We start from the raw sequence: 10,602 nt of genomic DNA, 5'->3' as shown, positions 1-10,602 counted from the left end.
AAAAAAAAATAAATAAATAAATAAATAAAAATAAAAATAGCGAGCTGCCGCCTTTTACGCAAAGGAATCCCCTTTTGTTGAGTGCACAAGATAGAAGCTTTTGAATATGAATCTGCTGTTGGGAGTTGTAACGCAGCACCGACAACCTGATAGGCCAAAAAAGTTATAAAACACATGCTCTAATAACAACATTGAGTTAATTTCACCACATTATGTGATGATTGTTCTTGTCGTGGACTCATATATGAGAGGTGTGGGTTTATGTGATTGGAGATTGGAGGAAGAAAAAAATGATGAATCTAGAATAAAAGTAGAGGACTGAGGAAATCACTTATTAGTGTTGAGGTTTTTATTAGGAATGGATGGTTGGCCGTTTCTCCAGTTCAGCCTGATTGTTCACTGCTGATGTAGCATTCCTCTTTACTTCAAACCCAATTTCTCAATAATCACCCTCCTAACTGAATTGCTCATAACTTTGCTCTAGACAGAGTTGTTATTAGTTCCGCCTTCAAGTGATAACTTCCATGTGGATGTATAGGAATTAATATGATATGCATTGAACTCCGTTCCAGTTCAGGCTTTATCTTATACTGGATTCTTTCCAGGTATGGGTTCTGAAAAGTATTATCCATATTTGACCCAAGTTTAGCAAGGGTTTTAAATTTCTGTTCGTAAAATAAAAGTGTCCAATATTGCCTAGGTAGCGGGTTGCTATGGGTTGGATCGGGTGAAAACCCATCCAATTTGCACTTCTTTTATATCACATAGAAAGATCATGATTCAAACCCAATTTCTCAACAATCACTCTCCTTACTGAATAATACACAGCCTAGTAGATTATATGATATGAGGAGATTCCCTTTTTGTGTAAGAGGAGGATTTGCTCTTCCCTCACCCAACCAAATAAATGAATAAGTAACTATTAATTAAAGAATTCACCACATTTTTATATCACATTGATCTGATACGATTCACAGTAACCGACTTAATAATCTCACATAAAGCTAAAACTAAAACTTTTATGTTGCATCATGCGAGCACATGTAGTGTACAACTATTAACTCGAATGTCATCTCTACATGTACCAATTATATTGATGGTGAACTACTATTAATCATATGACCCTAATATTTTTGGTGTTGTTATAGATGTTGAAAAAGGGCAGGAGGGCGGTATCCTAGATATTGATGGTAAGAGAGAGAAGAAAAAATCAAAGAAACGCTCAGCGCCAGCTTTAGATTCACAAGAAGAGACATGCATTAATGCTGGTAAGTGAACGTATTATGATATCTCTCAGTCTGCTTGTACACCAAGTTAGAATCAAATCCTTCCTTACACTTACAGCTAATTATTTATGTGCTTGGCTGTCTGTAGGATGTAAGTCTACAGTTCACAGCGAAGCATACCCTTTTGCTTTACTCTATCTAGTGGTTGGTGACTGCCATATTTAACACTTCCAAATTTTATGTTGAGAAAGTTTCTTCCGAGTTTTTTAATTTCATTTTCAGCGCTTTCAGAATCTCAAGAGTAGAATTATGTTTATGTTTAAACTATGCCAAAGTTTTATAAATGCATAGATATGAAGGGCATGTTTGGCAACTCTTCTACTTACCAGGTTATTGGAAGTTGGAACCAAACTGGTTAAGGACTAAATTTAAGGACTAAATTCTGTTTGGAAATAACTAAGCCAGAATTGAACCAACTTTATTTTTGTTCAAAATTTGGTCCTTAAACCAGTTCAGTTGGGGAAAAACTGGGGAGGTGGTCCCATTAACAAGGCACTAGTTTAGTGTTAAAGGATTGGGATTGATTACGTGAAGTCGCAAGTTCAGGTTCTTTAACTAGGAGAAGAAAAGGAGATTTCTTATGTCATGTGCAGGATAAATGCTAGAACCTTCTTTGTTCTTGAATTATGACTAGTAACATTTGGAGAGTTAAACCAGATGAAGGGGGTAGCCAAACTGATGCCATGTTTCTTTTCCTTTTCGATTGCATAGTGTGTGCCAACGTGCATTCTAACCTAGCTGTCCATGGGGACACTGGGGGAACTAGTAGTCCATGGAGAACTTGTGGTTTATATTGTATCATTCTGATTTTAGCTTCCCTCCTTAAAAGGTGTCAGCTCTGAAGCATGAAGAAAGTTGAAAAGCTAAAAAAATGCAAGGAGTGTTTTATGTTTCAAAGTGAACCTGACTGCAGCTTTATTTAAATGGATGCCATATACAGAGACAAGGGAATTATGAGCTGAGGATAATAGAAACCCTAACCCTATTAGGAGATCTCTTGGGCTTATATAGGCCCTACACAACTTACACATAACCCCTTACAAATATTACTAATGTCAACACTCCTCCTCAAGATGGGCGAAAGATATCCACTAAGCCCATCTTGTCACATCCTCTAATCATGTCTAATGAGCTAAGTCCTTTAGTCAGACAATCTGCTGCCTGGTCCTTAGTTGAAACATGACTTAGCTCTAGTAGTCCACTATCCAACTTCTCTTTGATGAAGAACCTATCGATCTCGATGTGTTTGGTTCTATCATGCTGCACTGGGTTGTTGGCGATACTGATAGCTGACTTGTTGTCACACCATAACTTTATCTTAGCTCCTTGATCCAGCTTCAGCTCAACCAGCATACTCTTCAACCATAACAACTCAGCAACTCCTAAGGCCATAGCTCTATACTCTGCCTCAGCTGTTGATCTCGCCACCACCGATTGCTTCTTGCTCTTCCACGAGACTAAGTTGCCTCCTACAAAGATGCAGTATCCCGAGGTGGACCTCCTGTCATTAGCACAACTAGCCCAATCAGAGTCACAATAACCCTCGATGCTCACATGTCCATTTTTCCTGAATATCAGTCCCTTTCCAGGGGCACTCTTCAGATATCTCAGAATCTGGTACACAGCGTCCATATGACCCTTCCTTGGATCATGCATGTAGCGGCTCACCACGCTCACTGCAAAAGAGATATCGGGACGTGTGTGACTCAGATAGATCAACCTCCCTACCAGCCTTTGGTATCTGTCACGATCAACTGGTTCTCCAGCCTCAGCACCCAGCTTGAACTTCTGGTCGATCGGTGTAGTTGCAGGTTTACACCCTAACATCCCCGTCTCTTTAAGAAGATCCAGTGCATACTTTCTCTGGGATAAGACAATCCCCTCCGCTCCGCGAGCTATTTCTATTCCAAGAAAGTATCGAAGCAAGCCAAGATCTTTCACCTCGAAGTCCTTACTCAGTCTCACTTTGAGTTGGGCAATCTCCTTCTCATCATCCCCTGTAATAATCATATCATCCACATATACCGCGTGATGTAACCTTCATTTCGTCGGAAGAACACGGTATGATCAGCGTTAATCTGCCGGTATCCCATACCTATCATAGCCCGCCTAAATCTGTCGAACCAAGCACGAGGAGATTGTTTCAGGCCATATAGAGACTTCTTCAATCTGCAGACCTTGCCCACTGTCTGTTCTGTGTTGAATCCTGGCGGAATTTCCATGTATACCTCTTCCACCAGATCTCCATGAAGAAATGCATTCTTCACATCTAATTGGTGTAGCTTCCATCCACCATTTACTGCCAGAGAGATCAAGGTTCGAACAGTGCTCATCTTCGCTACTGGTGCAAAAGTCTCATCATAGTCGATGCCGTATGTCTGACTATATCCTTTTGCCACCAGACGAGCTTTGTAGCGCTCAACCTGTCCATCTGGATTCTGCTTCACAGTGAAGACCCACTTGCATCCAACTGCTCTCTTTCCTTTTGGTAGTTTTACTAACTCCCAAGTGCGGTTCTTCTCAAGGGCCCTTAGCTCTTCGTGCATAGCAGCTTTCCATTTCTGGTCCTTCTTTGCAACCTGCCAATTGTTAGGAATAGTAACAGAGTCCAGAGATGCAATGAATGCTCCATGTGCAGGGTGGATGTTAGAATATGATACAAACTGGGCAAGATCCCAACCATATCTATCGGGAGGATTTCCCGCATTACTGCGAGTAGTCCTCCGTACAGTTATTGGTGTGGGAGGAATAGGAAGAGAAATGGAGTCACCTTGAGAGGAATCTTGTGGTGGTGTAGGTGTCTCAGGAGTCGGGGCAGGCGTTGGCAAGGGACTTGGCACCAGTGGCACTGTAGGTACTGTTGGTACTGTTCCCGCAATTTGTTTCCCCTTCCTACTATAGGTAAGTAGTTCTCCCTGAGCCGTTGGCCTAACACCTCTTGTCTCAATCTCCTCGTCGTCTTCATTCACTTGCTCCTCCTCAACCAAGTCTCCTTCCCAAGGAATCGTTACAGAAATTGATTTTTCCGATCTCTCACCATTCTCAGACATTGATTTCTCCACATTCTCCTCCTCTCGCCGCATACTTCCAGTATTAGGCGAGTTATCAACGGATGAAGTTACCTTCCGGGTGTAATATGGCTCGAGTTCTCGAAAGTGCACATCCATACTCACAAACAACCTTTTCTCCACCGGGCTCCAGCAAACATAGCCCTTCTGAGTAGCAGAATATCCCACAAAAATACATTTCACCGCTCTAGGGGCAAGCTTCCCGACTGATGGCCTGTTGTCTTTCACAAAGCACACACAGCCAAACACCTTGAGTGGAAGAAGCCCACCATTATCTCCCTTCAACAACTCACACGGAGACTTCCAATCCAGCACTCTCGAGGGCATTCTGTTGATTAGTGCTGCCGCGGTCAACACTGCTTGTCCCCATAATGTTTCTGGGACATTCATAGAGATCATCATACTTCTAGCAACCTCTAAAAGATGTCTATTCTTTCTTTCCGCTACTCCATTTTGAGCAGGTGTGTATGGACACGTAGTCTGGTGTTGTATTCCCTGAGCTGACAAGTATTCCCCAAACGTTTTGTTAGTATACTCTGTCCCATTATCAGATCTTAATACCTTCACCACAGCGCCGTATGGAATCCGGAAGGAGGTGGTGGGTTTGGCGGCTAGGAATTTTTGTGCTCTGATACCATGAGGATAATAGAAACCCTAACCCTATTAGGAGATCTCTTGGGCTTATATAGGCCCTACACAACTTACACATAACCCCTTACAAATATTACTAATGTCAACATGAGCAAGATAGTGCCTCGTTGTAGATCCTTTAACATCACAGGTAGGAAGGCATACCTCCAACATGTGGGCAGTTTAAGATCAAGCAGGTGTGGGCAATTTAAGATCAAGCAGGCATGGTGCAATATCCAAATTCCCAGAGACCTGGGAAGAATTGAGATTAAAAGGTTGGAAGATGAGATGTGATAGGTGGATAGTGTTGACCTAACAGACAATTCGATCATGTTTTCATGTGGCTCATACTGTGTGGCAAAAAATTTTGTTAGCTGTGACATCAGCGTTATGCCAATTTCTAACACTTTGCAAATAGATATAATACCTGATAATCTTATTTCGATAGACCATATATTAAGATACCTTGTGCCAACAATCATAAAATTATGTAGCACTAAAACCTAGTCAGCATTATATATTAAGATCTTTACGCTGGAAACCATTTGTAGCCACTGGCATTAGCTCAGTGTTAAAGGATTGGGATTGATTATGCAAAGTCACAAGTTTAAGTTCTTTGACTAGGAGAAGAAAAGGAGACACCTTATGTCATGTGCAGGATAAATGCTAGAACCTTCTTAGTTCTTCAATCATGACATGTAACAATTTGGGAGTTAAAATATAGAAGTTGGGATCCTAATCTTTTAAACTCATTTTGGTGATGCAAGTGTTAAAAATTCTACTTGTTATAAGTGGGAATCAAATATATCAGGGCACACACACAATGTGATGAATATTAAGTGGGCTTTTGTTCTGAAGTGTGATCCATTTTACTATGTTAGAATCATGTCGGTCAAATAACATGATGGTTGTGGGTTTACTGCTACAAAACCTGATCTGTTACAATACAAATATTGAACACTGAATCTTCACACTTGTGAATGATTTCTCCATTTCTCTTCTAGGAGCTGGTGACTGTCATCAGATGAATTGTAAAATATTTAAGAAAATGCGAATCAACTCAGCTCAGTTACTTGGTGTTTTATTAGTAGAGAACTGTACTATAGGCAACATTGCTTTCACATTTCATTGTCCAGGGAAACTATGATCTCTGTTTTCAGCTGCCACTGTACTTCATTTGTGCATTTACTTTCTGGTATGTCTTTTTCATTATTAACCTGCTCATTGGTTGTGACACATCCCTAGGTGTGACCCATAAAGTGGATGATGAATATGACGTGAATGAGCCAACTATGGCAGAGAAGCTTGCGAGTTTGGATTTGGTCAATGAGGACAAATCCAATGTTGACAAGCTTGAGCCATCTCCCATCCCAAGACCCCTGATTCAGTTCATCTTTTACTGAAGCAAGCTTTGCATGCTGACGACCACGCTTTGCTATTGGATTGTTTGCACTCGAGGGATGAAAAGGTTTCCCTTCTTTTTCTTTTTTTTTTTTTCTTTTTTTTTGTGGCCTTCAACAAGCAAGTTACCTTTTTTTATAATCACTCATGTACATACAAAGGAGATTGTTTTTCTATTTATTGGAAGTAGTGGTCTGGTCTCAACAGCTGGAATAGACTGCACAAATGTTGCTAGGCTGACGGTGATGAAGTTGACTACCTGTGATTTGAGGTGCTGTATATAAAAAATTTATCAGCGCGTATGCTTCTAATATTATGCCGCGTTTGATACCACAAGGACCTTTGCACTTCCCTTCTTGTCCACATGCTTCTAATAAAATTTGTGGTGCCATGCAGGTTATTGCAAAGTCAACATCACTTTTAAGTCCAGTAGATGTTCTCAAGCTTTTAAAATCACTTACATCCATGGTGCAGCAAAGGTAATCAACCAATGGAACTCAGATTACAAGTAATATTTTCGTATTTCGGTGAGCTGTGTTTTCTTGTAATGTATTTTTTGAAACCATTCTATATTATCAATAACAAGTTAACAACTGATAGTAAATTTTACTACAGGCCAACAACTTAACATCAACAGTAATACATTACTTGTGTTTTCGTTATGCAACTAAAGGTAACCCTAGGTCAAAGGTCGGTCGTTTTCAATTACCTCCAGATATCTGGGTAAATTATGCCTTCCACAGTCTGAGTCTCCGGTCGCACTTCTGTCAACTCCTTAACATTTTATACAACCTTTTAACATGGTTTGAATGAAACTTCTCTTTGAATATAATATTCACCTAGCGATACTTCTAGCACCTTTATCCAATTTGGCCTCGCTTATATCCTTATATAGAACTTGGACTCATGTATTCGCTATGAATTATCAGGTTCTGAGTAAAACTATATTTAATAGGGTCACAAACCAACTTCTAGTAATCAGATTAACCTATCTCGTGATGTTAATACTGGTAAGTGTTATAAGGATTATGCATAATAAGTGACTTTTTATGAATTCACATGCAGATTCAGTTAATTAACATGGATGTAAATATAAGAAAGAATAGATGTGTTTGTAAAATAAAAAATGAAACAGCCATTCAAGGGAAGATATCTGTAGTCCGCCTCGATCAATATGTTAATACTTATTAGAGTCCTCTGAGCCTCAGCTGTAGACAACATGTGAGGCTTCCATGTCTACTTAATAATATAAAAAGTACTTGATTATAGTATATCAGCACAATGTATTTTTTTTGTGCTGATAATTCTGATGTTTCAAATAACTTGAAAATCATTTTTTCTAATTGTCTATTCTATTTTTTTCCCTGTAGAGGTGCCGTGTTGATCTGTGCACTTCCTTGGCTTAGAAGCTTGCTTTGTCAACAAGCAAGCGGTATAGCATCACAAGAATCGTCCTTACATATTCCCAATTCCTTATACCAGGTTAGCGTTTCATTGTATTGGTCAAATCCTGTACTTCCTCTTTACGTATTATAATACGAGATACTCCAGATCTGTCGTCTTTAAATGTACATCTGAAAAATGTTGGCTTCCAGCCGAGTACATGATATGCATAGATGAAAGATCTCCATAGATATAAACTAATTTGGGTATGCCAAGCACTAATGAACTGCTAGGAGCATTTTAACCACTATACCATGGTAATTAACAGATAACATCAACTTTTTGGATTTTCTGATTGCCGTTTCTGAAACTGCAAAGTGATGAAAGAATTAGAGCAATATTACTATACACTTAAATATCATAACCAATGCTGCTACAATACAGGGACAAGATTGCAAAGCAAACTGATTGTTGGTGATGAGTGCTCTTGTACCATAGAGATTTTTGATGGATGGCTCTCTTAGCCTTCACCTGCCTCTATTCAACTTGCATTTACATCCATTTTCTAATAGATTGTAGTCAACTTGAAATTATATTATAAATAGTCTTGCATATTCATGTTATACATAAAATATTAACTCCTTACTATATGCAACTTTTTGGTAGATGATATATGCACTTTTATCCCCGACAAATACGTTCATGGTGTACCCGTATCCTGATTTTGTTTAACATTTTTCATATCATATCATATTCATATTAGCTACTAGCACAAACAAGCGGTTTATTGATTTATGCCTTGTCTTGTTATTTTATAGTTCTTTTATTGCCATAGCCTCGCATCTTATGTCCAACCAGAGGCTTATGATTCTCTCTTTCTTTTGCCTTTGTGGGATTCAAAGTTTCAAATATTCATGGCTGGAAGTATAAGCAGAAAAACACAGGAGTACTTTTGCTGGTTTTTGGCTAACCCGTTTTGTGGATCATGGTCTTCTACATACTTGAATGATGGCATTAAGTTCTATAATAGTTGCAGCTGATCGAAGCAAGGGTTTCAACCTTTCGATCTGCTCTCCAGCTCTCCACATCTCTTGATGTCCTATGCGCCAGGGTGAGTCTTTTCTTTTCCCCTGTATTATACTCCACCTTTAGACATCTTCTGCTAAGCAAATACTTTTTTGTTATGTAGATGCCTGAGGTTGAGACTGAGGAAGACAGCACTATCCCCTTAATAATATATGAGGACAAGGACAGTAGTGATGAAGAAGAAGAAAATGAAGACGCAATGGAAACTGATGAAGATGATGGTGAAGATATGGGAGCTATTATTGACTCTCATGATTCTGATGTGTGAGTGGATGCTACCCACGTGGGCACGTGGGCCTGAGCTTAGCTTCGTGGGCCTGTGCTTGCGGGTGGTAGGTAGTCGCGGTAAAGTGACGCAGCTGGTTTGGCCTGGTTTGGCCGATGGTGATCTCTCTAGTGATGATCATGGTGTTCTTCTGGTGTTCGTCCAAAATTTGAGGTTTATCAAATGATGTACGAGGTGGAGAATTGTGAGTGGATGCTACCCACGTGGGCACGTGGGCCTGAGCTTAGCTTCGTGGGCCTGTCTTTGCGGGTGGGTACAGCATGTTCGTTTCTTATAAATACACACATCATCTAGGGTTCCGTGTTGTGGGTGAAATTTGAGTCGGCTGCAGCAGGGGGAAAACTCTTTAGTCGGCCAGAGAAAAAATTCTGAGAGGAGTTACTCGGCTTGGGGGAAAAAAGCTGCGGAAATCAAAGTCGGCTTTAGAGAGAAAAAGAGAGATCTTGAGGAGAGTGAAAATAGGGTTTTAGCATAAAAGAGAGTTTATTTCTTTTGGGTAAAAATTAGATCTTTTTCTTTGAGATGAGCTTGTGGATTGTACAAGTCGTCGGTGTTCTCCTTATAGTGGAATCTCCCCTCACCCCTCCCGTGGACGTAGGCAATCTTGCCGAACCACGTAAATCTCGTGTATTTACTGTTTTTCGGTGGGTTGTTGGCTATTGCTTGTAGGATCCCTCAAAATTCGGTCTTAGAGCTGATGAGAGGAAGAGTGTATATTTCACTTTGATGAAATATATCACTTTCAATTCTTGTTTCCTTTGAGAAATAAGAATTTCATTATCTATTCGCGTTTCCTTTGAGAAACAAGAATACAGAGGTTGACTTGTGCTTTTGGGACAACAAAAGCCAGGACTTTCTCTCAGGTGATATCGCTTCCGCGGCGGTGGGCGTGACTCTGCGCCCAACATGATGGAAGTGAGGTCATGAGCAATTGATTGATAATTGGTATCGTGGAATTGTGTTGAACTTGTAAAAGTATAAGTTGCGAGGAAAATTTTGAGTAACTTGTGCACTTTGCATGTCTGCTACTTTCTGGATTTGTATCGGATACGAGATGAGAAAAATTTTGCTGTTGTTTGCTATCATTCTTTTTTATCTATTTTCTTTCCAAGTATCATGTGTTATTAGCAGGCACAATATAATATCAATACCAAACCGATATTCACCTCCTAAAACTCTGGAAACGGAACACGTTATGCATAATCTGCTACTCCCGTCCCATTTCCAAACACAGGCATTTACTGATATTTATTTATATAACCCTATCAAAAATTACTTCATTCAATGATTACCGGTTGAAGTTTAAAATTTGAAGAACAATTAAATCAAGGCTCAGAAGAATTTCTTTTCAAGCCATATACCATCACTTGGTAGCCAGTACCAGTAGTCAGTGCTTCGCTAGAGCAAATACTTTGCCAAATATGGAAACCCATTCACGATGTTGCAGAAATGTAGCATTATT

The 10,602-nt window shown here is 39.8% G+C and overlaps 1 protein-coding gene across 1 annotated transcript; it reads left to right on the top strand.

Annotated features, from left to right (window-relative positions):
• LOC109820895 (WD repeat-containing protein 43-like) lies at nt 359–9,167 on the top strand. Its single transcript, XM_020387089.1, is given in 8 exon segments — nt 359–365; nt 1,149–1,268; nt 6,230–6,346; nt 6,349–6,452; nt 6,782–6,864; nt 7,756–7,867; nt 8,805–8,879; nt 8,958–9,167. Coding segments are annotated over 8 exon segments (783 nt in total). The 3' UTR covers nt 9,123–9,167.

The sequence above is a fragment of the Asparagus officinalis genome, chromosome 8, assembly GCF_001876935.1.
Source record: "Asparagus officinalis chromosome 8, Aspof.V1, whole genome shotgun sequence".
Taxonomy (NCBI): Eukaryota; Viridiplantae; Streptophyta; class Magnoliopsida; order Asparagales; family Asparagaceae; genus Asparagus; species Asparagus officinalis.
The sequence above is the reverse complement of the archived record's forward strand: the minus strand, read 5'-3'. Positions and strand labels throughout refer to the sequence as shown.